Source organism: Stenella coeruleoalba, assembly GCF_951394435.1.
Source record: "Stenella coeruleoalba genome assembly, chromosome: 3".
Lineage (NCBI taxonomy): Eukaryota > Metazoa > Chordata > Mammalia > Artiodactyla > Delphinidae > Stenella > Stenella coeruleoalba.
The window spans coordinates 172,428,678-172,456,673 of NC_137148.1; the positions used below are offsets into that span (position 1 = coordinate 172,428,678).

General features: G+C 62.2%; 1 protein-coding gene across 3 annotated transcripts; it reads left to right on the forward strand.

The window, feature by feature from the left end:
• Window positions 1-89: 89 nt before the first annotated feature.
• Window positions 90-27,979, forward strand: CSNK1G2 (casein kinase 1 gamma 2). Of its 3 annotated transcripts, XM_079917825.1 has the most exons (12): window positions 91-415; window positions 17,624-18,056; window positions 24,914-24,954; window positions 25,099-25,168; window positions 25,247-25,395; window positions 25,494-25,728; window positions 25,794-25,879; window positions 25,959-26,043; window positions 26,143-26,291; window positions 26,455-26,538; window positions 26,623-26,729; window positions 26,849-27,934. In XM_079917825.1, the coding sequence occupies exons 2-12, from the start codon at window positions 17,873-17,875 to the stop codon at window positions 26,901-26,903; spliced, it is 1,245 nt and encodes a 414-aa protein (XP_079773951.1). In that variant the 5' UTR covers window positions 91-415; window positions 17,624-17,872; the 3' UTR covers window positions 26,904-27,934. The 3 variants fall into 3 exon arrangements, with proteins under 3 accessions (XP_079773949.1, XP_079773950.1, XP_079773951.1); XM_079917823.1 differs by having other exon boundaries at window positions 90-415; window positions 26,455-26,729; window positions 26,849-27,979; XM_079917824.1 differs by having other exon boundaries at window positions 90-415; window positions 25,099-25,395; window positions 26,849-27,935.
• Window positions 27,980-27,996: the final 17 nt, after the last annotated feature.

The window sequence follows — 27,996 nt, forward strand, 5'->3', positions numbered from 1 at the left end:
GCAAAGCGCGGCGGTCGTCGCGCGGCGCCACCCGCTGCCGCAAAGCGGCGGGCGCGCCTCCGGGCCCCGCCCCGCGCGGTGACGTCACGCGCGCGCCCCAGGGCCGCCGGCCGCTGCGCAGTGGGCGCCGGGCCCTCCCCCGCGACGCTGGCGGCGTAAACGCGGGCCGCGAGCGACGCTGCGAGACCGGGGCGAGCCGGGCGCCCGCGCGGCTGGGACAGCCCGCGCCCAACATGCGGAGGCCGGCAGCTGCAGCGGCGCCGGAGTGGGGGCCCGAGCGGGCGCCAGAGCCGGAGCCGGAGCGCGAACGGGGTCCGGAGCGGGGGCCCGCGCCGCGCTGCTGAGGGAGCCCGGGCCGCCCAGCCCGGCCGCCCGGCCGCGGGGCCACGGCCACGACCACGGCGGAGGCCGTCAGGTAACGACGCGGACGCCCTTGTCGGCGGCCCCACCCCCGCGGACTCCCGGACCACGCCGCCCTTATATCCCGAGGACCTCCCAGTTCCGGCACCTCGCAGCCCCTACATCCGCACTTCGGACCCCCGCAGACCCCTGCATCCCGTGTCCCGCACCCCGCGGACCTCACAGTCCTGACCCTTTCCTGTGGACCCCTGCACTGCCGACTCTGCTTCCCCACTGCCCCCTGCACTGCGACCCCACTGCCCCCTGCACTGCGACCCCACTGCCCCTCCAGCTCACTGACCCCCACACTCTAGACCCCAACCGCTTAGCACTTCTCCCCTGCACCCCTGATCTTGCCGCCGCCAGCGACCCCCGAACTCAGGCCCTGTCACCTCTCACCCCCACTAATCCCCATACTGCAGACCTCATTGTCTTTCCTGATTCCTCACTCCAGACCCTACTGTTCCCTCACTCCAGACCTCAGTGTCCCCCACTGTCCCTCAGCCCCACCCCACCTCCCCCCTTCACCACCCCCCAGCGCTCAAGCCCACGGTCCGCTCCCCGCGTCCTCCCACCCCTCCAGCTCTCTCTACTGGGCCCATCGCTCCTCCCCACGCTGGCGCATACACTCGCCCCTCTGTGGCCCTGCAGGTTTTAGCGGGGAGCTGGGAGCAGGGAAGGGGAGCAACAGTAGGGGTCTGGTCTGGGGGACCTGTTGTGGGCTGCTCAGGAACTCCCGGCTCTCGCCTGGCTGCGCCTCCCCCTTCCGCCCTCGCCACCGGCTTTGTTTTCCGGAAACACTTCGGATCAGGGAGGGGAGTGCGATGTCTGCGTGCCCAGCAGCCACACTCATCCCCTCCCTGCCCTGTGCTTCCCCTGTTTTCTCAGGGGAAGTGTGTTCAGTATCGGGCTGGGGGCTGAGAGCACTGCTGTGACGTCCGAGGCGTCGTCCTGGGCAGGCTTTGGGCAGCTGGGGTAGTCCCTTGGCCTCCGGATGGCATTGTTTGCAGGAAACGGCCTGGAGAGCTCTGTGCACATAGGTGGAGCCTAGCATTCTCTCCCCAACCCCTTCCACAGGGGGACCCTGGCCAGGCCAGCATCTGGGACTCCAGGGTTGTTCACACATCCATCCTGAGGGGCTTCTGGGGGTCCCCCGTCCCTGCCCCAGGGGACACAGACAGGCTCAGTTGGCGTTTCCGGGCCCCCACGGGCTCCTGTGGTTCAGGGATGTGAGAGATCCGTGGGAGAGCACAAAGGCTCTGACCTGGAGGCAAGACCGGGGGCTGGGGGATGGCTCTGATTGGAAGGAGGTGGAGGCTGTGCTTGAGGGGAACCGGCTGAGCTGGGCCGCCGGTTTGAAAGGGGGAAGTTTGTGGTCCTCGCCAGGAGTTCGTTTTTATCTGCTGCGTCTCCACCAAGTTGTGGCTCCGCAGGCGCGTGGCCAGGTGGGTTGGGGGGTTGACTGTAGCGCCCCCAGGAGCGCACACAGGCTTGGACAGGCCCGCCTCACTGTCTCCGCGGCCCCAGGTGTTCAGTTCCCCGGCTGCGGTGGTGTCTGTGGCCCTATCTCTGAGGAGTGGAATGGGAGGGCCACTTGGGGGTGGTGGGTGTGGGCCGGGGGTCCAGCTGGTGGGGGGCAGCTCCCAGGCTGGGGGCCAGTTGTATGTGCTGCGTTTGCCCGTGGAGGGAGGGAGGGAGGTCGGGAAGGAGCTGGCTGGACCCCCACCCTAGGGGTGGGCCAAACCCTGGGGTCTGCAGCGGTCATCCAGCCCGGCTCTGGTTTTTCCGTGTGCAGTTGCCAGTTGGGTCTTCTGGTCTGATTTCGAGTTCCTCTAAATTTTTCTGAGGCGGGTTGGGGACAGGCGTCTCATTCCCTGGCTCAGAGATGTGACAGCAGAGCTGTGTGTACACAGACTCCTCTGAACTGCTGCTGCTGGTTCCATCTTAACCTCCTCCTTTCAGCTACATAGTAATTACCTCTGGATTGCAAGAGGAAGTAGGTGAGGTTTGTTGGTTTTTTTTTTTACACTGAAAGCTTTCTATCTGTTCGTCCCAGCTCTGGGGAAGCCAGCCAGCCCAGAGGCGTTCCGGACAGCTGCAGGGGCAACCTGTGTCCTTGGGGGTTTACTGGTGGGTCTGAGCGAGCCCTCATTGTGGGCCCAGTCCCCGCAAGGTTGTACCTGGGGAAGTAGCACCTCCCCTGGACGTCCTGGAGCACCAGGAACTCCTTGTTCCAGTGCTGCCTGGGCCACCTCAGAGCAGCAGGTTTTCTCCTCACAGTTGTTGTGGGTTTGGGTTGCTGCCTGCCCCCCCTCCCCCCAGAGGCCTTACTGGGAGGCCTTACCAGGCTGCAGCCTGGGGAGGGAGCTGGCAGCGGGGTGTCATGGCCAGGGGCGTTGGGTGGGTCAGCATGGGTGGTGCGTGCGGCTTGGGGTCGTGGTCAGTGTCTGGGGTCCAGCTGGTGCCGTCACGCCCAATGGGGGCCTTGCTGTTGTGATCTAGGCAGCGGGGTGTGCTCGGGAGAGCTCTGGCCGTTGGGTCGGGAATCTTTCCGCCGTGGAGGAAGGGTCCGCCAGGCCCGAGACCTGGTAGGTGCGGAAGGCCCTACCTCGGGCAGCTCCGTGTTTGCCCATCCCCGTTTGGGAGCTTTGGGGGGCCTGTGCTGGGCGATGGCCCAAGTGCCCATCCTACAGATGAGGAGGTGAGGCCTGAGTGACCTCCAGTAGGAAGACCTATGCTCCCTGGGCTCCTCTGGCCCACAGGGGCTGCGAGTACCCATCTCCTCTCCTGGCCTCAGCCCCTCCCTCCTGCCCTGTCTTCCACAGGAGCTTCTGGTCCAGGCTGAGCCCACGCCCGCCTTTGTAGCGCGGGGCTCCATGCAGAGGGTCGGTGGGACTCTCCGGGAGAGTGGCTGGTAGCAGCACTTCCTTCTCCGAACCCCATGCGTCCCCTGGTACCCGGCACGGTCCACGGATGTGCGCCCGCCCTGCTGTCACGCAGCCCTTCCTGTAAACCCCTTTCAGTGAGTGGCAGAAGCCAGGTTGCTCGGAACAGACCGCGGTGCTTAAATTCCAGAGGGCGAGCCCCTCCCCTCACCGCGGAGACCCAGCCTGCAGAGCCCGTGCAGAGTGCGTGCGGGGCGGCAGGAGGTCCCAGCAAGTGCAGATGTTGCAGTGCCTGAGCACCCCTGGTGCGGGACTGCTCTCCCCCGGTGCCCCCGCCAGCAGCCCGTCCTTTGGAGAACAGAGAGCTGCCCACCGTCCTCCCGCTGCTCGGAGCCTCTCCTGCCAGTGGCGGGCAGGGGCACCCAGGTGCTGGATCTGGTCCCGGGTCATCCTGGGTCATGGTAGGATCGCTATTTAAAGGTAGAAATAGGGGCTTCTCTGGTGGTGCAGTGGTTGAGAGTCCGCCTGCCGATGCAGGGGACACAGGTTCATGCCCCGGCCTGGGAAGATCCCACATGCCACGGAGCGGCTAGGCCTGTGAGCCATGGTCGCTTAGCCTGCGTGTCCGGAGCCTGTGCTCCGCAACGGGAGAGACCACAGCAGTGAGAGGCCCGCGTACCGCAAAAAAAAAAAAAAAAAAAAAAAAAAAAGGTAGAAATAGATATACGGTATGTATCACAACTTTACGTTGGTCTGTGATGCACCTCAGTCTTAAAAAGTTGTTCTTGGGGACTTCCCTGGTGGCACAGTGGTTAAGAATCCACCTGCCAATGCAGGGGACACGGGTTCGAGTCCTGGTCCGGGAAGATCCCACAAGCCGCGGAGCAACTGAACCCGTGTGCCACAGCTACTGAGCCCGTGCTCTAGAGCCCGCGTGCCACAACTACTGAAGTGCGTGCGCCACAACTACTGAAGCCCGTGAGCCTAGAGCCCGTGCTCGGCAACAAAGAGAAGCTACTGCCACGAGAAGCCCGCGCACCACAACGAAGGCCTAATGCAGCCAAAAGTGGAACTTCCGCCCTCTTGAATGAGGGGACAGCCCTGCCTGGTGTTGGGGGCCAGGCCGCTCCCCCGCCAGCCCCCTGCAGGACGTAGGGTTGCAGGGCAACGTCGCTCATTGTGGGGCCTTGGTGAGTGTTTGCGGTGCCCCCTTGCGGCCGTGCCCGTCATGGGGGGCTCTGCTCGCTGTGGTTCCAGAGCTTGGCTGGTAGGCACGTGGCAGAGCTCTGCTGGGCGCCCAGTGGGTGACCCAGCCGGGACCACGGGGCAGCTGGCTGGGGAGTAGGCTGAGATTAAGAATCCCAGGCAGAGAATTCCGGAAAGACTGGGGGCTTTCGTGGGGGGACGGTGGGGTGGCGAGGGCTGAGGTTGGGGGAGGTGCCTGGGGACACGTGCAGGCCCCCTTCCTCGTTGCTTCTAGAACGGGCCTTGGGTGTCATTTCAGGGGGCCACGCTGGGAGACTGGTGTCTTTACAGAAACTTGACCGTGCTGTGTGCCAGGCCGCACCGTCTCGGGGATCACCCACATGGACGGGCTGGCCTTGAAGCCAGCCGCTCGCGTAGCTTAACCCGAGCGGGCCGGGAGGGCCCAGGTCAGTGCCGATAGCTCCCAGGACCCCTCGTGCCACCCTGTGCGCCTCTTGCCCCACCAGTGCCCCACCTCCACCTTTGCTCTCACACTTGCACGGGGGCAGTTTGGGGAGCTCCCGCCCTGGCCTGGGCCCTCCCTCGGACTGCCGGCCCTCAGTCATGAGCTGCTTGTTTCCTGAAGCTGCAGCCATGGGTCTAGCGGGAACCTGCATGAGGGACTCTTTCTAGAACCAGGTCTCTCCCCTCGGCACTGTGGGCGTTGGGGCCGGGTCATTCTCTAGGGCAGCCCCGTCGTGACAGCCGCAAACATCCCAGGCGCTGCGCGGTGTTAGGGCGGCAGGATCAGCCCGGCGAGCACCCCAGCTGGGTGTTTCCTGCACTCCACAGCCTGCTGTGAGGGCCCGGTGGGTGCCCGTTTCAAGTGCTCCCTGAGTGCGTCTCTGGGCCTCCACAGGCCCACCTTTGCCCCCAGGAGCTGGAAGTCTGTGGAAGCAGGTGGGGAGGGGACCGGCAGAGGGGAGGCCCGGAGGGATGCGGCTCATGTGGACTGGACGTGGTGGCCGGCCAAGGTCCCCCCATGGGGCAGTGTCTGCCCCCTCACCTCGGGCCGCCCTGCTGCTCATCCAAGGGTGACCCTCATCCTCCCTCCTGGTTTCGCCCCCGGCCTCCAGGCTGCTGCCTGGGGAGTTGGAGCTTCCTCTGTGGCCAGATGAAGGGGGCAGAGCCAATCAGGAGACCGTCTCCCCTGGACGCTCCACTGCCTTCCCTCCAAAGCTGGGGCTCCAGCCCGGCCAGTCCCCACGCACCCCTGGGTAGTGCCCCTCACCCAGGCAGGCTGCAGGGCGTGCCCGGCGCCTCTCACACCCCAGCCTAGGCTTCCCCGTCTGAAATGGTCATGACAGTACCCAGCTTGCGGGCGGTGTGGAGTATTTTGGAGGCCCAGGTGTCTATCAGGCTCCCGAGCCCTGGTCCGCAAGACAGACAGGATGTAAGCCGTGTGGATGGTGGACAGTGTGCTGGTACCTGGTGGAAAAGTAGAAAGCAACAGGTGACGCTCCGTTTACGTCATTTAATTTTGTTTTCTGAGGTATGATCATTGAAACGTTAATTGGTGTGAGAAGTTACTGTTGAGGCGGCTTATGTCCTTCCTATTGGGTATATATCCATACTCGTGGCTCATCACCATTTGGAAGCTAAGTTTTCATCGGAAACGCTTGATTTTAACAAATACACGGACTTGAGTAGAAAACATCAGTGCCTTTGGCAATGTGAGTCCTGGCAGAGGCTGTCTGCGCTGCTGTCAGTCATGGCCACGTGTAGCTGATAACAGTGTGGGGTGCCCAGTGAAATTTTAGTTTCAGACAAACCACCGAAAATTGCTTAGTATAAATAGGCCTCAAATAGCGCGTTGGACATACTTGTAGTAGAAGTTATTAGCTGCTTATCTAAATTTCCGTGTCAGCTGGGCGCCCTGTGTTTTTATCTGTGTCTGGCCACCCCGGGCTGGTGGCAGCCTTCCATCGGGGGCTCGGGGCTGTGTTGGCCTCAGTGGGTTGGGGCCGGTGGCCGGCCTTGAGGTGTGGAGGGGGACCTTTGCAATGAGGAGGTGGTGCTCCCAGGCGGCTGCAGGCCCTGCCCCGGCCTCCGCATCTGGGGGTGGGCTGGGCATCTGGTGACTCTGATGCAGCCTCTGGGCAGTGGAGGCGCTCCAGCTCGCGGCCAGTCTGGGGGACCAAAGTCAGGGTGCTGCTTGCTCGCTGAGCGGGGCCAGAGGCCAGCGGGGCAGTTCTGGGGCGAGAAGGGAGCTCCTGAGTGTGCCCAGGTGAGCGTGAGCCCGTCCTGGGCCATCGTGGGGACACCTCTGCGCCCCTGGGGCCTTGTCCCGGGCTGCTGGGAAGGACCGAGGCCGTGAGTCAGCCCTTCCTCCTCTCCCCACCTTCTCGCCGGTGTCTGCGTCTCTTACTTCCTGTGGGCACGAACCCCTTGTCCTCTGAAGGATTTATTGCGTGTCTGTCACAGAAGCTGCTTCAACTGGTGGGAGGGGGAGGCGTGGCTCTGGCAGCTGCACGTGCGTCGGACTTTGATCTGCGCTGGACAAGCCCTGTTCTCTGGGCTGCCTGCCAAGCCTCACGCCCTGTGCCCCTCCAGACAGCTCTGTGGAGATGCCACACACGCCCCCGGTTTTAGCTGAGGTACGACTCCCAGACCATGCAGTTCGCTGGAGAGTACACCTTGGTGGTTTTAGTGTATTCACAAATTGTGCAGCCGTCACTAAAATCATTTCCAGAACATTCCATCACCCCCAAAAGAACCATGTCCCCATGAGCAGTCACTCCCCAGCCCATGACAGCTACTCACCACTCTCTGTGTCCGTGGATCTGCCTGTTCTGAACGTTTCCCATCAGTGGAGTCGCACCCTGTGTGTCCTGTGTCTGGCTTCTCTCACTGAGCATCGTGGTCTCACGGTCCATCCACGTGGTAGCGAGTGTCAGGGCTTCACTCCTTTTCGTGGCTGAGTGATGTTCCTGTGTGTGGAGGGACCACATTATTTATTCACTCCTCAATTGATGGACATGTGGGTCGTGTGTACCTCTTGGCCGTCATGAGTCATGCTGCTGTGGATGTGCAGACACAGGTGTGCGTGGACGTGTTCTCAGTTGCCTCAGGTGGACACGGAGTAGGTCGAGTGGGGACTGCGTGTTTAACTTTTGAGGAACTGCTGCTTGTTTTCCATGGCGGCTGCACCACCTTCTGCCCCACCCGCCATGGGTGAGGGTCCTGTTTGTCCACGTCCCCACCAGCTTCCTCTCCAGGTTCTGTGTCCTGGCCTCTCCCAGCATCTTTCCTGTCCTGGGTTGGGGTCTGTCCTTTGTGGTGGTGTCTGTCTCCTCAGAGCCTGGGAACCCTGGCCGGTTTTTGGAAGACCATTCTCCCACTGCCCTGCACTTTCCAGAATGCCAGCCCTTTGGAGCATGTGGGCGCTGGGGCTGGTCCTGCCCTTTGACATCACAGACAACGGGCTGGCCCGTGGACTTCGGTCCTGGCGCCCTCGGCTGCTCTCCTCTGAGCAGGCGTGTCCAGTGCCTGGAGTGACCGGCAGGCCCCAAAGGGCCAGGTGGCCCCCCCAGTTGTGATACCACAAAACCACTGTCCTCTCGTTGGTGTTTTCAGTAGCAAAAGCCACACGCACATTGAGGAGAATGGCCGTTACGACAAAGCGTGGGAATGTCTTAAGAACTTGCTCAGAATCTAGGAGGTGGGCACCAGCCACGCGTTGGTGAAGTCCTTCCAGACCGCTGAACAACACGGGCGTGTTTGTAAGCGGGTCCAGCGACACGCTGTGGACGGACCCGTCGGGATTGGCTGCGGGTTTCCTCCGTGTGGGGTAGAGAGACCGTCTCAGGCTGCGCCATGGGAAACGAAGCCCTGTGGGCCTCAGGCCAGCTCCTGGTGCACCAGGTCCAGGTGGGGGGTTGGGGAGGGAGGACCGTGCAGGCTCCAGCCTGGATGCAGGAGCCCGGCCCATTGGGCAGGCGCTGCGCCTCCTTCCCAGAGGCAGCTGCCTCGTGATGCCCCCGGCCCTGAGGGGAGGGCCCGGGTCTTTGTCCCTGACTCCTCACCCGGTGGGGGGCTGGCCGGACGGGTGGGCTGGTGGGTGTGGTTTTCTGGCGAGTTTGCAGGTGCTCTGGGGGGCCCCTTAATGTCCTCCCTCGTGTGTCTCTCCGGCCCCTGCGTCTGCGTGTCCCCCTCCACCCCAGCAACCCCGCTTCCGTGCCCAGCCGGGGCTCCGCGTGAGGCTCCGTGCTGAGAACCCTCTTCCCCACCCTTTCCCCCGCCCTGCTCCTGAGCTCAGGAAAGTTTGCACCTGCTGGCAGGGGCAGGGAAGGCACAGAGGAGCCCCTGGGCTGCAGTCTGGCTTCCTTGCTGTGGAAGCGCGGGGGCCGCTTCTGAGGGCCCTGACGTGCCTCTCCCAGCACCTGGCCTGGGAGCCCAGGTTTCCATCGTTTCCATCGGCGCACGTGTCCCCGCCCCACGCTCTGGCCCTCAGAGGCCTTCACGTTACTTCCCTGCTCTGCCCCTCGTGCTCTCGGACCCCTTTCAGCAAGTAGCCGCCATGTTCCCCCCGGACCTGCTGTGTCCCTGGGGAGCGCGTTGGGTGGATGGGCTGCCGTCGATGGCGGTGAGCGCCGTGATGCTCTTTGAGGGGCTGGGCGGGTGACATTGGAGTGAGGACTGGAGTGGGTGCTGGGTGGGTACTGGGGGAGCTGCTAGAGGAGGTGGAGGTTGTTTTTTTTTTTTTTTTTTTTTTTTGCGGTACGCGGGCCTCTCACTGTTGTGGCCTCTCCTGTTGCGGAGCACAGGCTCCGGACGCGCAGGCTCAGCGGCCATGGCTCACTGGCCCAGCCTCTCCGTGGCATGTGGGATCTTCCCGGACCGGGGCACGAACCCGTGTCCCCTGCATCGGCAGGCGGACTCCCAACCACTGCGCCACCAGGGAAGCCACGGGGTTGTTTTTTAAATAGACTTTTTTTTTTTAAGTTATTTATTTATTTATTTTGGCTGCGTTGGGTCTTAGTTGTGGCACGTGGGATCTTTCATTGCGGCGCGGGCTTCTCTCTTAGTTGTGGCGCATGGGCTCCAGAGTGTGTGGGCTCAGTAGGAATCGAACCCGCGTCCGCTGCATCGGAAGGCGGACTCTTACCCACTGGACCACCAGGGACGTCCCTAAACAGACTTTGTTTTAGAACAGTTTTAGATTTACAGAGAGGCTGTGAATCAGTTCAGAGGGTCCCCGTGTGCCCACGACCAGCCCCTCAGCACCTCCCGCAACCCAGCTGATGGGCCCGTGTTCATACGTCATCCTCAGCCAGAGTCCATGCTGCCCCACGTCCTCTCTACCCCACGTCCTCTCTGCCCCAGGCCCCCGGGCTGTGCTGGTGTCGCCCGCTCTCCTGGGGTGGGGGGCATGGCCGTCTCCCTGTCTCTGTCTCCTCTGCTCACAGGGCACCCGTCACAGCTTCAGGCCCACCCTCGTTTGCAGATAAGGTCACAGTCCCAGACTCCAGGGGTGGGACGTGTCTTTGGGGGACACAGCTCAGCCCCCTCCTGGGACCGATATGGGGCTGCAGTGCAGGCACAACTGACCTGAGCACCCAGGACGAGGGGTCACGCAAGGCCTGTCATGTGGGCTGGGATGGTGCTGCCCCCTCCACGGGCGGCTAGCTCACTGCGAAGGTGTGGACAAGGCCTTGGCGGAGGGGCTGCAGGGAGAGGCCAGCCTCCGCGGTGATGGAAGGTTCCAGACCTGCTCGTCCAGGACAGTGTGCGGCAGCCCTGGCGGTGCTGAGCTCCTGGCACGTGCCTGGTGCCACCGAGCGCGCTTCTGTGTGTTTGCCTTCTGTGAATGCGTGGCCCGTGTCCTGGGGCAGGATGGCCAGTTGTGCCCGTGCGGCCGGCCCGGCCCTGTCTCTGCGCCTCCAGTTGTCTTGTGTTCCACCTGGCATCATGTGGGGTTTGGACGCCCGCCGTCCCCGTGATCGGACTCCTTCTGTGTCCCTTCCCGCCCTCCCCGACCCCCGCCTGTTCTCCTTTTAGCTCTCTGTCGGGAGGTTTTTAAACGTGCCCAGACGCAGCGAGAACAGGCCAGTGAGCCCGTGGCCCGGGCCCACCCGTTCCCAGCATTGCGAACGATGCAGCACCTCAGCTCGTTCCAGGTGCTGTGTCCAGGGGTCACTGCCGAGCACTCCTCCGGTAGGTTCTCGAGTCGCCCCTGCACAGAAGCGCCCGGTGACTTCTGGGCTGAGGCTTTGGGGTCTGTCGTGAGAACGTTTCAAGTCTGTGGAGAGGTTTGAAGGAAAGCGCTGTCAGTTCCCCAGTCCTCCTGGGCTCGCCTGTAGCTTGGCTGTGCACCTGTGCGTCTCTGCCCACACTTGCTCTTCATGACCCCGAGCCTGCGGCTGCCCCCGAGCGTGAAGTCTGGCCCCCTTCCACCCCTTTCTCCAGGGGGCGCAGCGTCTGGGCAGCAGCCGACTTGTGCCGCACACGGACTTTTCCTCGTGGCTGCTGAGAAGGTGATGCCGGGCTGCGCCTCGGTGTGCTCCAGCATTGCTGGTGGCGGTTACCTGCAGCCTCCGCCGGGTGGGGTGCCCCTTCCTCTCCCATCTCCTCAGGTCGCGTTCCCTTGTCTGTCAGTCAGTGTGTTGTGACCCATTTCTGCCTAATTCATTTAGGTGTCGACCTCGTCCCGGGGGCTGGTCACTGTTTTAGGGCCACTTCCTAGCTCTGTGCTGTAACTCCACGTTGCAGTGACCTCAAGCTTCTAGGCTGCGGCCCCAGGGCCGGCGCGTCTCCAGGGTCCGGGTCCCTCTTGGGGAGCAGTGCATAGGCACCAAGACCTGACGCTCGGGGTGCTCACGGCTGCTGGGGTGCCAACCCCAGCTCTGGGTGACCCTGGGGAGGAGGCCCTCCCTACACGTGTCACCAAGGCCCCGTGGGACGGAAACGGGCTCAGCCTGATGGAGGGACACGCGTGTCCGGAGGTGCCTCAAAGGGGGCCGCAGCCACGATCCCACCAGAGTCCCGGCACTTCCCAGGCGGCACCCACCAGGGCCTGCCGTGTGCGGTGGAGCCAGGCAGCCTCCGAGGGGCCGCCCCCAGGAGAGAGGCTGCCCATCTCCGCCCCAGACTGGCCCTGCCTCTGGGCCAGGGCTGTGCCTGTGATGTCGGCCAGGGACTGTGACATCACTGGGTAGAGGCGCTCAGACAAGGGGGTTCCCGGGGCCTCCACGAAGGGGACCTGGCCCAGGCCCTGACGAGATGGAGGACCCCCCAGAGAACACGGCAGGTAACTCACCTGAGCTGGAAGGCAGGCCAGGGGCCGCCTGGGGACTGGCCTGGGGGGCAAGAGTGGGTCGTCGGGGCTCAGCGGGGCCTGTGGAATTTAAGTTGGCCATGGGGGCCTGAGCAGAGCCCACACCCCTGGAGGGCCTTCCCTGCATGGGGGGAGAGTCCAGGTGCCCCTGGGAGGACCTGAGGGCCATGTTGGTTGGATCGAGACTGGCTTTGTTTTAGGGTTGGGTCAAGGACTGGGTACACCGCCCCCACGATGAGTTTTAGCTTCGGCGCTTGCACCGGGGCTGGCATCACACACACCTGCCTCCTGGTCCCCCAGGTGTGCCGGGGGGCACCTGCAGACGCCCAGGCTCCTGGCAACGTTTGGCTCTGGTTTTAGCCCTGTGTCCACTCTCTGTTACCCCTGCTCCCCCCAGGTCAGTGGGGGACTCGCTCTTGCCATCCCCCCTCAGGCCCCAGGAGGGGACCCAGGATAACCATCCTGTGGATGGTGGGGCGACCCCTCCGTGCGCGCTGCGGGTGGCTGCTCTCGTTTGCGGGGTGAGCAGGGCTGGCGTCCTGTCCCTGGGAGGCTCAGGGTCTAGGGCTCCTCCCCCGCCTCCCCGTGGTGGCCACACGCCTGCCTGTTGTCAGGAGGCGGATGGGGGGGCCGTAGGCCTGCCCTGCTGCTGTCGGCCCGGCTGGGTGAGCTGCGGTGGGGCCTCTGGCGTCGCGTGTGGGCTGCGGGCCAGGGTGGGGAGTACACACGCCAGAGTCTCTGATTTTGTCCTTGGCTCCCCGCCGGGAGCCCCGTGGACATCGGGGCGTGGGGGCCAACACGGTGCGCCTAGCACCGCAGCCCCTGTCGACGCGGGCTGTGCCCTGGCTCTCGGCTCACACAGGGCTCCTTCCCTGCTGTGCCCGGTCATGCCCGTCTCTGCATGGCGCCTCCTGGACTCTCGGCCCACCGGCTGCCGCAGGTGTGCTTGCGAACGTGCCTCTCCGCGCTGGCTGGAGGGCCCCCTGCTGGACAGTGTGACCGGGAGAACAGGCCTGCTGCTGGGGGTTGTGGCCGGCAACCCACTGCTACCCGAGCCCTGGGCACGGAGTAAGCGCTCACCTAACACAAGCCATCCTGGGAGGCGGCAGAGGAGAAGGGTCTGCCGAGGGGAGTGTCGCCGGACCCTGAGGCTTGCGTCCTGCAGGGTCTGGGAGTGAGGGCCTGGGAGTGAGCACCTGGGGGTAGGGGCGCTCCTGAACAAGCCCGAGGAGGCGTGTCTCGTGGCTTTGGGGCCGTCAGAGGTTCTGTGAGCTTGGAAGGGTTTGCACCTGGGGACGTGAGGCCAGGCGGAGGCGAAGGCCGTGTCTCTGTGGATCTTGGGCTGGGGCCGAGAGCACTTCCCGCCTGGCCTGAAAGCGGGGGTCGCGGCCCGGAAAGGAGGCCTGCTAGGGAGCCAGGTGCCGGTGGCGGGGCACAGGCTTCCAGGCGGGTGGGCTTGGAGTACAGAGGAGTGGGGCCCTGGGAGGGGTTCCTTGTGTGTGCTGTGGGGCTGGGCGGTGTCAGGGCCCCCCGCCCCATAAAAGCTGCTTGCACAAAGCGGGACCCAGACATGAATCCCTGCCCGCGGGGGTGCATGGGTCGCGGCGGCGGGACGCGGGACGGCGAGGCGCCCGCCCCGCACTGGCGCAGATGCGCCCAGTCCTCCTGGCCTCGTCTGCGTGGAAACCACCCTCAGAGGTTCCTTAAGAACCTCGGCGCTCGTCCCCTCCCGCTTGTGTGTGCGTCCCCCTGAGCTCACGGCCCGTGGTGGCCTGCTGCTGGCGTCTGCCTGCCCTGCACCCTGGCTGCTTCTGCCGCTTGCAGGCGGGAGTGCCTGGCGGGAGTGCGCGGGGCATCCTCGGGGAGTGGAGCCGAGGAGTTGGGAGATCGCAGGGCTCAGCTTTTAATCTTTGAAATTCCCGTGGGTTTTACATCCACCTCTGGTGTGCCTGCGTGTGTGTGCACAGGCATGTGGTGGTTTGTTTTTTTTGTTGTTTTTTTGATTTATTTTTGGCTGCATTGGGCTTTCTCTAGTTGCGGCGAGTGGGGGCTACTCTTCACTGTGGTGCGCAGGCTTCTCACTGCGGTGGCTTCTCTTGTTGCGGAGCAAGGGCTCCAGGTGCGTGGGCTTCAGTACTTGTGGCACGCAGGCTCAGTAGTTGTGTCTCGCAGGCTCTAGAGCACAGGCTCAGTAGTCGTGGCACACGGGCTTATTTGCTTCACGGCATGTGGGATCTTCCCAGACCAGGGCTCGAACCTGTGCCCCCTGCATTGGCAGGAGGATTCTTAACCGCTGCGCCGCGAGGGAAGTCCCCAGGCATGTGTTTTTAATTTCTTTCTGACAAGAAAGAAAATCCGGCTGGAAACCACCCTTAAGTATCCCATCAGCGGGGTGGCCTGTAGATTTTGGTGTTCCCTCTCTATGGAATCTGGGAGGACTTCAGCAGAATGAATGAGGGTAGCGTGTCCAGGCGTGTGGTCCGGGCACAAGGTGCCCAGGGTGTACAGGGCACGGGTTCGCTGCGTGTGTGCAGGTCTTGAAACAGCAGACGCAGGGGGCTGGGCACCAGGGGTGGTGGCCTCAGTTTTCTGCAGGAATCCCATGCCGGCTGGTTCCCATCTCAGGGAGTGTTTGCCTCCTGCCCGGTTCTGCTCCATCTGGCCTCTCGGCGGCTCCAGAAGTGAGTCGTGTGCAGTCTCCCGTGTGGTCAGGCATCTGGCCGCTCTGAGCCTGGCTCCACCTGGTCCCTGTGCGCACCTCCCCCACTGCTGGGTGCCTTTTCCACAGGCACCCGTGAGGTGAGCGCGTGTCCGGCGCTGGCACGGGCTCTGGGGGCAACGCGTGCCCGGAGGTGAAGCAGGACCCCCACGCCCCGGGCAGCTGTCCTAAAGCTGGGCGGCAGCAATGCCGGGGGATGCGGAGGGCGTGGGCGGGCGCAGGAGGGGGGCAGCTCTTCTGGCAATTAAAATAGAACTTCCACCTGACCCAGCAGTTGCAGCCTAGGTCCGAGCCGGGAGACAGCACTCGCCTCCTGGGGGTTGTACACAAACGCCCCGGCCGCACAGTTCACCGCAGCCCAAAGGTGGGCACAGCCCGGGTGTCCTCCTGTGGATGAGCGTGCCCTCCACACGTAGCAGCATCACTCCGCCACAAGAAGGACAGAAGCCCTGACACTCGTGGACGGACCCTGAGAACACGATGCTCAGTGAGAGAAGCCAGACACAGAAGGACCCACGGTGTCCGATTCCACTGATGGGAAACGTCCAGAACAGGCAGATCCACAGACACAGAGAGTGGGTTCGTGGTTGTCAGGGGCTGGGGAGGGGGAGGAGGTGACTGCTGATGGGGACGGGGCTTCTTGTTGAGGTGATGGAATGTGCTGGAATTTGAGGTGATTGTAGCACAACTCTGCAAGCATAAGCTGTGGTTCAGTAAGAACCGTTGAACTGTCCACTTTATTTATTTTGGCCTTGCCGCGCGACATGTGGGATCTAGTTCCCTGACCAGGGATCGAACCTGGAGCCCCTGCATTGGGGAGCATGGAGTCTTAGCTACTGGACCAGCGGGGAGGTCCCACTATTTCCTTTGTTTTTAATGTAGTTATTTCCTTGTAAGTTTGTAACAGCTGTTCCCAGTTGACTCCCAAATTCCTGATGGTGAACAGCTGTCCGCCCGCCCACCCCCCCACAGGGAACTAACCGCTTACAGGTGGGGAGCGGCCTGGCCCGTGGCGTCGGAACCCCTGAGACGCCGAGGGTGTGGGGAGTGGCCTGCTCTGTTAAGGGCCCGGATTCTGGGCCACGCCCCTCCCTGCCTGCCTTTGGGCCTGCAGTGCCCGTGTGGCGTCCCCTTGGCTCAGATCCATCTCCTGCGAGTGCAGCCGGTGAAGGTGGAGACAGACGGGTGGCCGCCCGAGCAGGGGCACCGCTTGGCCAGCGACCAGTGTGTCGTCCACAGGCGCGGACAGCGCTGCTCGGGCGGGGGTGCGCGGCCCCGGGCCGGCCCCTTGCTCAGGTGGCGCGGCTGCGGTGCCGGGGTGTCGGCTGGTGGGAACCCCAGGCAGTGGCGGAGCTGGGCGCACGGTTCTTGTTGGGGTCGCATTGTCCACACACACCGTCCATGTGGTTGGGAAGCTGCCGGCCTTAAATGGTGAGGTTTGTCCTGAAGCCTGGGCCCCTGCCTGTCTGGGCATCTCCTGGGCTCCCAGGCTCTGGCTGCTCCGGCCCTGCACGCCCCCCCGGGCAGCGATGACCTGCGTGGGTGCCGAGCATGGACTGGCGTGTGCACGCGTGTGTGAGCATCTCCCCACCCCGTCCTGCCGGCTGTGGGCCTGCCTCTAGGCGCATGGCCAGAGGCCCCCTCATTTGGGCCTGTCCTCGGCCTGCGACTCTTGGCACCTGTGCCGTCGGTGACACACGGTTGCTGGCTGGCCCTTCCGAGCATCAGGCCCTCGGTGGTAGGTGGGGGCGCTGGGGGCCATGTGGGAGGCCAGTTGGGGGCTCGGGCACCCACGGGGGTGGGAGGCGACCCCCTTATCGCCCCCCCCAGGGCACCGGGCCTCAGTGCTGGTCCTGCCACAGCCCGCCGGGGGCTCCCCCGGGTGCCTTCATGGGTTGTGGATGAGCTACAGCTGGGCCGCCTACCTGGCATCAGGGCCGTCACCTGGCCTCACCTCCCCCGACCCCTGCAGGCATTTGGGGGCGTGGCCTCCACCAGGTGTCAGCCCTTGAGTGCTTGGTGGGGAGGGGAGCACAGGTGTGAGCCTCGCAGTGGCCAGTCTGGGCCCGAGGGGAGCTTGGGCAGGCAGAGGGCGTGGGGAGGTGTCATAGGAGCAGGTTAGTGTTTTCTTTCTAAAGCGATTCCTGTGGCTTTGGCGTGAGAATTGGCCAGAGGGGACAAGAGGAGGCGAGGGCCTGTAGGAGGGCCTGTGACCCTCGTGAGAGGAGGAGGTGGCTTGAGAGGCTAGGCCAGCTGGCAGGGGAGAGCCCCGTCTGTCTGAGCTGCAGGGTGACTGGTCCACGTGGTGGGGGGAGGAGGGAGAAGCCGGCACCACAGACAGACCTTGGGAGTGTATCCCCACCCCCCAGCTTGGGTGGCCAGCCCCTCCCTGTAACCTGGAGGACTATCGGGGTGCCCACCGTTCCCTCCACAGCCCCAGCTTTCTGCTGGAGAGGCCAGGCCGGACTCGCCTTGGGGGCGCGTGTCCAGCCAGCCCTGTCAGGCTCACAGCCCATCTGCCCGCACTCGGGGCCCTTGCAGCCCCTCCTGCCCTCTCACTCTCCTGCAGCAGCAGCCGGTCACCCATCTGTCCACAGGGTCACGGGCTCCTGGAACGAGGCCCAGGGACGTTGATGTCACCTGGATATTGGGCAGGGGTGGGGTGGGGGAGAGGCAGCTCGGAGGCCCCCCAGGTCTGTGGCAGGGGCCTGTCTCCTAGCCTCGGGCACTTTCTGCTCTGCACCTGTCCTCTTCCGAGGAGCAGTGCTGGGGCCTCTGTTGCTCAACTAGGCGTCTCCTCTCCCAGCACAGCCGTCCTCTAGCCTGGGGTGGGCCGGCAGGCGGCACGTGGAATTCTCGGAGGCCCGAGCCTCCCTCCCCTCTGCCCCCAGAAGGTCACAGGTTGCACGAGCCTCCCTCCCCTCTGCCCCTAGAAGGTCACAGGTCGCACCTGCATATCAGAGATCTTTCCAGAACACGGTCCCGCCACCATTTAATGCCCAGTCCCGGGTCCCCTGCCAGGCTGTGCTCTGGGCCCCGGGGCGCGTGGCGGGCGGGCGCATCGCGGCCTTCTAACCCGTGCCTCTGTTTCTCCTGCAGCCGAGAGCCACGAGATTTGAGCTCCCGGGACCCGTCAGCAGCATGTGTCCTCCCCCCATGCGTGACCCCAAGGCCACCGAGAAGAGCGCTGCGGCCGGGCCCTCGCGAGCGCCCGCGTCTCACTAGCAGGAGCCCGCCGGGCGCCATGGGGTGCTAGCCCTGAAGAGCCGCCGCGACCACAGGTCTCCGTGGAGCCGGGATTTGCACGGCAGCAGAGTCACCGTGGAGAGGCCAGGGTACCACAAACTTATGGATTTTGACAAGAAAGGAGGGAAAGGGGAGTCGGAGGAGGGCCGGAGAATGTCCAAGGCCGCCGGCCGGAGCAGCCACGGCGTCCGGAGCTCGGGGACCAGCTCGGGGGTCCTGATGGTGGGCCCCAACTTCCGAGTCGGGAAGAAGATAGGCTGTGGCAACTTCGGGGAGCTCCGGCTAGGTGAGCCCCGCTCGTTCACTTCCGGGGACGCGGGGGCGGGGGTGGACGTGAGGGCTGGGAACGCAGGTAAGCGCGTGTGTGTTTCTGTTCCCTGCCCCCGGAGGAGGCTCTGCAGAGGGCTGGACCCCGACAGCTGTGGGGCGGTTGTGCCAGGGGCCCCAGGCCCACAGAGCTCAGGAGGCTGGTGACGCGGAGGTGGGGGTCCAGGGGCATCTCCTGCACAGCACTTAGTGGTTGGAGCTTAGTGGTGGGCGACCCCCAGCCCCCGTCCAGTGGTCCGTGTCTGTCTGTCGGCTGGTGTTGCTGGTGTCTGACATGCCCAGCGGCCTGCGAGGCCGGGAGAGGCCTGTCCTGAGCCTGAACCTTGGCCATGCCAGAGGCGCTGGGATGGGATCAGCAGCAGGTCCTCACTGCCCTGGGCTCTGGGTCTGAGCCAGTGGACTGCCAGCAGCAGGGGCCCAAACTGCTCACGGGAAGGGCGGAGGTGTGGGAGAGACAGGTGCCTCCCCCGGGTGCGGGGCCCCGCGTGCCCAGCCTGATCTGTGCTGCACGGTGGCTGACTCTTCAGCTTCCCCGACGGGGCTTCTGCGCCCCAACCCTGCTGCCCCATTAGTGTGTGCACGTATGTGTGCCCACACGCACACTGGCTGGCACACGCACACTCACGTCCCCCGGCCCAGTCCTGTCCTACAGCCTGGGGGTGCCCCTTGTGGCTTTGGGGACCCAGATGGCTGTCCTGGGTTCTGGCCTTGGCATTGGGAGCCGCAGCCTAAACAGCACAGGTCTGGGTAAACAGATGGTGGAGCGTGCGTTGGGGACTGCGGGGGTAGTGGCTTTTGGCTTACAACGCTCTTTAAGGATCGAGGTTTGGTTGTTGCTCCACACCTCAGTATGCGAAACCCGCGGTGCAGGGGCTGACTGTGCTGGTTGTGCTGTGGGGTTTTCTGTCAGGGGCTGGAGCCCGCGGTACAGGGGCTGACTGTGCTGGTTGTGCTGTGGGGTTTTCTGTCAGGGGCTGGAGCAGCTGCAGATTTCGGTATCCTCAGGGGCTCCTGGAAGCATTCCCCTGGAGGCTGAGGGGCAACTGTGTTCTTTCCTGCCAGGCTCCTCCGGCTCAGTGCCTGTGGTTTTCTGGGCCTGCAGTTAGTCGCTGTTTGTTACTCTGTCCATCTGTATGACTGCACCCCATTTTGTTCGTGCGTTCTCCTGCTCAGGGACCTTTGGCTGTGCCCAGATTTGGGGTGTTGCGAATAAAATTGCCCTGAGCACCTTTCTTCAAGTCTCGTGTATGAGTGTTTTCATCAAAGTGCTGGGTCACGTGTGCTTATGAGAAACTGCCAGGCTGGTTTCCAAAGCAGTCGTACCCCTTTGAACTCCCGCGGGCAGCGTGTGAAGGTTCTCAGTATCCCACATCCTCATCAACACTTGGAGTTGTCAGGCTTTTCCACTTGGAGCGTGCTAGCGGGTGTGAAGTGGTGCCTCACTGTGGACTTTATTTGCATTTCCCTGATGACTACTGTTGACCACTGTTCTCCTGTATATAGTGTGTCTTGTCTTGTGCCTGCTGCAAAGATTTTTTCATCTCTGGGTTCAGATGTTGATTCGGCCTTAATTTAGGTGTGGTTTTTTTTTCTGTTTATCCTGCTTTGGGTTCATTGCGCTTCTAGGGTATGTATATTAACACTCTTTTGTTAAATTTGGAAAAACTTTGCCATCATTACCTCAAATGTTCTTTCTGCCTTTGTTTAGTCTCTTCTCGTTCTCATACTCCAGTCACACATTAGGAGTGTTTGATGCTGTCCCACAGGTCCCTCAGGTTCCTCTCAAGTTTTTTTTCAGTCTTTTTTCTTTCTTCAGCCTGGATAGTTTTTACTGCCTTATTGTAAGTTCACCCTTTTTTTTCTAATGCAGCGTCCAATATATTATTTGATACATCCACTGAATTTTTCATTTGATACACGGTATTTTTCACTTCCATTTGATTCCCTTATTTTTCTGTTGAGATTTCCCATCTGCTTGTTCATTTTGCCCATCTTTTCCTTAAAATCCTCGAACATACTTGCAATGGCTTTTTAAAAGTATACATTTATTTATTTTACTTATTTATTTTCGGCTGCATTGGGTCTTAGTTGCGGCACGTGGGATCTTTGTTGCAGTGCACGGGCTTCTCTCTAGTTGTGGCACCTGGGCTTCTCTCTAGTTGTGGCGTGCAGGCTCCAGAGCACATGGGCTCTGTAGTTGTGGTGCATGGGCTCTCTAGTTGAGGCATGTGGGATTAGTTGCCTCGCGGCGTGTGGGATCTTAGTTCCCTGACCAGGGATCAAACCTGCATCCCCTGCATTGGAAGGCAGATTCTTAACCACTGGACCACCAGGGAAGTCCCAGCTTTTTTTAAATTGAGGTATAGTTGATTTACCATGTTGTATTAATTTCTGCTGTACAGCAAAGTGATTCAGTTATACATATATTCTTTTTTAAATATTCTTTTTCATATTGGTTTATCATAGGATACTGAATATAGTTCTCTGTGCAATACAGTAGGACCTTGTATCTGCTGACGTGTTACCTAACATCTGCTAACCCCAGCCTCCCACTCCATCCCTCCCCCAACCCCTCCTCCTTGGCAATCACCAGTCTGTCCTGTATGTCTGTGATTCTGTTTCATAGATAGACTCCACATATAAGTGCTATCATATGGTGTTTGTTTTTGTCTTTCTGACTTGCTTCACTTAATATGATAATCTCTAGGTCAATCCATGTTGCCACAAATGGTATTATTTCATTGTTTTTTATGGCTGAGTAGTATTCCACTGTGTGTGTGTGTGTGTGTGTGTGTGTATGTGTGTGTGTGTGTGTGTACACGTCTTTTTTCTCCATTCCTCTGCTGATGGACATTTAGGTTGTTTCCATGTCTTGACTGTTGTAAATAATGCTGCTAATGAACACAGGGGTGCATGTATCTTTTTGGATTATAGATTTGTCTGGATATATGCCCAGGAGTGGGATTGCTGGATCACATGGTAGCTCTCTTTTTAGTTTTCTGAGGAGCCTGCATACTGTTCTCCACAGTGGCTGCACCAATTTACATTCCCACCAGCAGTGTAGGAGCGTTCCCTTTTGCAGTAGCTATTTTAAATGCTGTGTCTGTGGTGCCTTTGGCGCTGTTTTTCCTTCTTGCAGTGCTGTTCCTTTTTTCACATGTCTAGTGATGTTTTATTGTCTGTTGGACAATGTGGGTGCCACACGTGAGGCCTGGATCATGCTTCATCCTGGCGACTCATCATGACCCCACCAGGGACTGTTTCTCAGCTTTGATAGGGTGGGTGGCAAGCAGGCATTACTCAAGGGCTGGGGTCGCCCCCTCCCAGTGTGTGGGCTTTCTGGGTTCTCAGCCAAATGTCCGGGGGGTTCAGGGTGGCCTCCGTGCTCTGGGTGGTGGAGGCTCCAGCGTCCTCCTGCCCTGTGCAGCCCCGGCATCTCCCTTCTGCTCATGGCCCCCCGGAGGCATTCTCTGTCAGGCCTTGCAGACTCTCCCACTTTTCACACCTACTGCTGAGCTGGCTGTTGGTGAGGCTCAGAGCCTGGAGCACCCGAGGTCCCCAGGAAGCTGTAAATCCAGACTTCAGATGCCCGCATGCACGTGCGCGCACACACACTCTCACCTTCAACTCATCTGGACTCCAGGACTTTGGCTTCCCCACGTGCACAGTCAAAACAGGAGGTTTCTTGACCAAGACACAGAATAAGATGACCAATTACCAGAAAGGATCAGTTAGGCATCATCAAAGTTTAAATTTCCAGAAATGTTGTTTAGAGCACGAGTAGGGGGGCTTCCCTGGTGGCGCAGTGGTTAAGAATCCTCCTGCCAATGCAGGGGACAGGGGTTCGATCCCTGGTCTGGGAAGATCCCACATGCCGAGGAGGAACTAGCTCATGCACCACAACTACTGAGCCCGCGTGCCACAACTACTGAAGCCCGCGCGTCTAGAACCCGAGCTCTGCAACAAGAGAAGCCACCGCAATGAGAAGCCTGTGCACTGCAACGAAGACCCAAAGCAGCCAAAAATAAGTAAAATTAAATTAAAAAAAAAAAAACGAGTAGGCGAGCCACAGACCGGGAGGTGCTATTTGCTGAGCACCATTGGACAAAGCGCTGTTACCCGGGACGCAGGAGAAGACAACAGCTTGGTCAGCAATAAAAAAACAGGTGCTGCGATTAAAACTGGGCCAGAGATCTGAACAGACACCACCCAGAAGCAGACGGACAAGCGGCTGGGGGGCGTGGAGGGCACCTCGCCTTGTTGGCCCCGGACAGGACTTCTGCTCCGTGCGCAGCACAAGCCAGCAAACCTGCCCAAGAAGTGACAGGAAGGCCCGTGCGCAGCGTTCAGTAACGGACACTGGAGACGGGCCAGGTGTGTCCGTGCTGCGACGGACGCGCCCGGGCAGGAAGCCAGAGCGAGCCGCGTCATGCGTGTGCAGGGAACCCCAAGGAGCAGGGAGCATGTGGGGTGGCCTCTCAGGAGGTGAGGTGGCGGTGACGCTGTCTGTCCTCACGGGATCGGGGTGGCCCAGGAGCACACATTTGCCAAAGCTCATCAAATGCTGTGCGTTTCCCAGGTAAATGCCTCCTCCCAAGGGAAAAACAAGCACTAAGTACAAATCGAAGTTGATCTGCAGGCTGCAGTGTTTAGGGGGCAGGGGGCTGAGGTCTGCAACTTCCAGACGCATCTGAAAATGAGATGAACAGGTGATGGCAAACAGAACAGAGCAATCGCGGATTGTGTGACCCAGGCAGCCAGGGTGTGGGGCTCCCTGCGCCCAGCTCTTCCTGCTTTTCTGAATGTGTGAAACTTTCATCATAAAGAGTGGCGGGGAAACACAAGAGGCATGCCTGTTATTTAATGAAAATGAGGAGGACTAGATGGGCGCTTTCTTTCTCTGCCGCTGGGTGCCTTTTACTCGTAGTAACCGAAGGAGTGGAATCTGCAGGAGGGGCCCCTGCGGGCACCCCCTTCGCACAGTGGCAGTGAACAGAAGAGAGAGGTAGAAAGCTGGGAGAGGAAGAAATACAGCTGTGGCCTGTCTCGGACGGCTTGATTGCCCACGTGCGGAGGCCAGAGTAGTCTTTCAGTAAACAATTAGAAAGGAATGAGTTTGGTAAGGCTGCTGCATGTGCCAACACAGATCGACTGTATTTCTCTGTTGGAGCAACGACTGGAAAACAAAAATTTAAGAATAGTCCCGATCGTGTAAGAGCACCAAAACCCATCAGGTGCCTCCAGAACAAATCTCACAAAGGCCGCACACTCCACGCTGAGCAGTAAAAACATCGCCGAGTCTCAAAGGCCGCACACTCTACGCTGAGCAGTAAAAACATCGCCGAGTCTCAAAGGCCGCACACTCTACGCTGAGCAGTAAAAACATCGCTGAGAGAAGTTAACTCTGGAGGCATGGACGGCACGGTTCTCCGCAGACTCGGGGCCACCCCTGCAGTTGTCTGGGGACCAGCTGACTCTATAGACGGGGACGGACACCAAGGCCCTGGAGGAACTGAGGCTGAGCTGAAGACTCCAGGCCAGGCACCACAGTGATGAGACAGCCGGGATGGGCAGGGACCCGGGGGACCGACTGACAGGCATGCGGGCCCCTGACTTGGGCTTGTGGGGTCATACGCACCGGTGTCTTGGCCACCCACGGGTGGGGCAGAACGGCCTGGTGCAGCTGTCTCCCAGATTGTCCCACTGCAGTGGGATGGAGAGGAAGCTGAGGCCTCTTCCCACACTGGATCCTCTCAGAAATAAGACGCAGCAGCACGGCACTTCGGGCGTGAGGTCGCCTGGAGGAGCAGCGCACCGTGGGGCTGAGTCGGAGCTCAGGAGCTGGAAAGGCGGGACGGCAGCACCGGGAGGGGCAGAGGGTGGAGCGTGTGCACAGCGCTCACCATGCATGCAGACGGCCACCCAGGGGCTGGCCCACACTGTGCATGCAGACGGCCACCCAGGGGCTCAGCCACTGGTAGGAACTGTAGCAGGTGAACAGCTCGTGTTTTTGCAGTTTCGTGAGGTTGAGCGCCATGGCTTGTTCTCCGTGGGCACCTGGAGGTCCAGGTGGGCCAGCGATGGGCCGCGTGAGATGTCCTGCCCCAGGCATGTCTGTCTAAGCTGAGGACGCAGGTTACGCTCCCTCCTGATGGGCTCCTGGCTGGGGCCCCTGCTCCACAGCGAGGGGGCGGGGCTTGTCCTCTGGACGTGTACAGCTCAAGGCCGGAGTTCCTGGCATTGTGGAATGGGGGGCGCCTTCGGGGTCCCTAGAGGCTGGAGCGGTGAGCATAGGTCAGGTGGCGGGGGGGGGGGCCTCACAGAGCCTCTGGGGACGGTGGGGGGACGGTGTGTGGAAGGGGTGTGATGTCTCCTCCAGGTTCCCTGCGGCTGGAGCTGAAGAAAGGCCTTGGGGTCACCAGGACTCTTTGTTGTGTTTTCACTTTTTTAGATGGGAGAAGTTGGAGCGTGTTGGCGTGCTGGCGGGAAGGATCCCGCAGAGGACTTGGGAGCAGCCCCGAGTGGGCGGAGGCAGGGTTGGCCTCTGGGGCGGTGCTGGAGGAGAGGGCAGGACGGCAGGGAGGGGGCCCAGGAGATGAGGGTGCGGGGGCAGATGCGGGTTCCCACGGCCGGTGGGAGTACCTTGCGGGCCCGGGAGGGATGGGCCCATCCTTTTCCCTTCCAGGTCCGGGAGGGATTGGGCCACGCTCAAGGAGGGCTGCCGCAGAACAGGAGGTGCCCCTTGGACGGGTGGGTCGTGAGCGGTCTCCTGTGTGCTGGGGGTCCTGCTGACCTGACGTGCCTCTCCTCCCACAGGAAAGAATCTCTATACAAATGAATACGTAGCTATCAAATTGGTGAGTCCGGGCCCTGCCCCCTTTCCCCAGTCCCCAGCCCGGGCAGGCCCCTCGCCGGCCCCCAGCAGAGGCTGTCCCCACGGGCCGGGAGGAGGGCAGGACCGCGCCCTGCGTGACATCCATCTGTCCCCTCGTCCCTCCCAGGAGCCCATCAAGTCCCGGGCGCCGCAGCTGCACCTGGAGTACCGCTTCTACAAGCAGCTCAGTGCCGCAGGTACCCCGGGGCCGGGTGTGGGAGCGCAGGGGGAGCCCGCCCGGGCGTCGCGTGAGTCTGTGTGTCCTCCACCCGCAGAGGGCGTCCCTCAGGTCTACTACTTCGGCCCGTGCGGGAAGTACAACGCCATGGTGCTGGAGCTGCTCGGACCCAGCCTGGAGGACCTGTTCGACTTGTGCGACCGCACGTTCACTCTCAAGACAGTGCTCATGATTGCCATCCAGCTGGTGCGGGCCGCGGGAGGGAGAGGGGGCCGGACGCTGTGGGGCGGCAGAGGGAAGGTGGGCAGGGCGGAGGGAGCCCGCTGAGGCCCGCCCGCCCGCAGATCACGCGCATGGAGTACGTGCACACCAAGAGCCTCATCTACCGCGACGTGAAGCCCGAGAACTTCCTGGTGGGGCGACCGGGCACCAAGCGGCAGCACGCCATCCACATCATCGACTTTGGCCTGGCCAAGGAGTACATCGACCCCGAGACCAAGAAGCACATCCCGTACCGCGAGCACAAGAGCCTGACGGGCACGGCGCGCTACATGAGCATCAACACGCACCTGGGCAAGGGTGAGCGGCGTGCGGGGTGGGCGGGGGGGCGCGAGGGCTGCGCTGACCTGCCGTCCCCCCCGCAGAGCAGAGCCGCCGTGACGACCTGGAGGCGCTGGGCCACATGTTCATGTATTTCCTGCGCGGCAGCCTGCCCTGGCAGGGGCTCAAGGTGGGCGCGCCGGGGCCGGGGCGGGGCTGGGGGGTCTCCTGCGGGCAGCGCCTCGGTGCCAACCGCGCTCTTCCTGCAGGCCGACACGCTCAAGGAGCGCTACCAGAAGATCGGGGACACTAAGCGGGCCACGCCCATCGAGGTGCTCTGTGAGAGCTTCCCAGGTGAGGGTCTGCCCCCCGTCCCCCGCACTCCCCGCAGACCCCCTGCCCAGTGCCGCCGCCCTGCTCCTCCACGCCCCCCAGCCCTGTCGCTGTCCGCAGAGGAGATGGCCACGTACCTGCGCTACGTGCGACGCCTGGACTTCTTCGAGAAGCCGGACTACGACTACCTGCGCAAGCTCTTCACCGACCTCTTTGACCGCAGCGGCTTCGTGTTCGACTACGAGTACGACTGGGCCGGGAAGCCCCTGGTACGTGGGCGGAGGGGAGGCTGGTGCTGGAGGGGGGCCCCTGGCGCGTGGGGGCAGCTGGCAAGGACCCTGAAGCCCCTGTGCTCGGGGGCGGGGGTGGCTGGCACGTGACGTGGGGCGGGGGGTGGCTGCCGGGCCTCAGCCGCATCCTGCCCCCTTGCAGCCCACGCCCATCGGCACGGTCCACACCGACCTGCCCTCGCAGCCTCAGGTTCGGGAAAAAGCCCTGCTATACAGCAAAAACCAGGTGAGGGGCCGGCCGAGGACCCCAGCAGCGTGGGGGTGGGGAGAGCAGGGCCTACAGGACTCCCGTGCCCCTCTTGCCCCGCAGGCACTGAACTCCACCAACGGGGAGCTGAATGCCGATGACCCCACCGCTGGCCACTCCAACGCCCCCATCACGGCCCCCGCAGAGGTGGAGGTGGCCGACGACACCAAGTAAGGCCCCCGAGGTTGCTGGGGGCTGGGACTCCCTGGGCCCACCCCCTCGCGCCCGTTCCCCCATCCCCCTCTTCTCCAGCCTGCGCCGCCTCCCAGCCTGTGCCCGCCCCTTCCAGGTGCTGCTGTTTCTTCAAGAGGAGGAAGAGAAAATCTCTGCAGCGACACAAGTGACCCCGGGGCGGTGGCCTCTGAAGCCTCCCGCTGCAGCCCCTCGGGGCCCGCTTTTCCACGGCCGCGTGGCCACCGCTGGACGCAGACTGCAGGCCCGGCAGAGCTGCCAGCCCCCGCGTGGGGTCACTTCCTTCACGTAAGACTTTGGCCGAGATTTCTACACCTGTGTCTAGTCCTCCCCTCCGAGAGCATTAACTATTTAAAACAAGGAAGAGAGAAAACCACAGCGGCCGCCCTGCCTTGTGCCCCCGCGCGTCTGCTGAGTAAGTAGCGCGGCCGCCTCCGTCCAGCCCGCCGCTCGCCCGTTAGTGTCATAAAGTGCAGCTTGTCTCCCTCGATCCAAAGGCCGTTTTCTCGAGGGGGCGCTGCGGGGCGTTGCTGCCAGGGGTGAGCCCGCCCTGGGCCTCCCCAGACCAAAGGGGAAGGCGGGATGAGAGCGGCCCCCAACTGAAATGCTGCACCAAAGCCTGGGCCGGTGGGCGCAGCCCGCGGGGGGTCTGCACACCTGCTCGTGGAGCCGCCGGCCTGGAACTCTCGGGGTGGCCACCGCGTGGCCCGTGGGCTCCTTGTGTCGCTCTGCGCTGCCGGCCGAGCCGTGGAGACAAGCGCCTTAAAGCCCATCCGAGCCCCGCAGGTGCGTGTGGAGCCGGCAGCCCGTCGGTGCGGCCCCCGTGGTCCCCTGGGGCCCGCGTGCTGAGGGCAGAGCAGCTGGGGGCGCCCCGCGTGTGCGTCTAGGTCTTGCTTTACAAAAAGTGTACAGAAATGGCACTTCCGTTTCTCTGATGCTTCCTGGAAGCCATAGAACTTAGGGGCTTTTTTTAAAAAATAAAGGAAAATGAAACCAATTCTGAGCGTGGTGTCCAGTCTTTCCAAGGGGCTTGGCTGAGGCCAGCAGCAGCTCACATAGCCAAGTCCCTGGGAAGGGACAGGCTAGGAGGCAGGACAACTTGGGGAAGGAGCCGGGGAGTGGCAGCCCCCTTGCTCAGGAGAAATAAACGGTCGGAAACAAGGTAACAGAACTGAAGTGGATGTAAGAACCAGGTTTAGGACTTCCCTGGTGGCGCAGTGGTTAAGCATCCACTTGCCAGTGCAG

Bases quoted from the DNA above. Each gene is read 5' to 3' on its own strand.
- CSNK1G2 (XM_079917823.1), top strand. From the start codon at position 17,873: ATGGATTTTGACAAGAAAGGAGGGAAAGGGGAGTCGGAGGAGGGCCGG. The intron at 25,729-25,793 runs GTGAGCGGCGTG...TCCCCCCCGCAG, and splicing joins CAACACGCACCTGGGCAAGG to AGCAGAGCCGCCGTGACGAC. The intron at 26,292-26,454 runs GTACGTGGGCGG...GCCCCCTTGCAG, and splicing joins ACTGGGCCGGGAAGCCCCTG to CCCACGCCCATCGGCACGGT.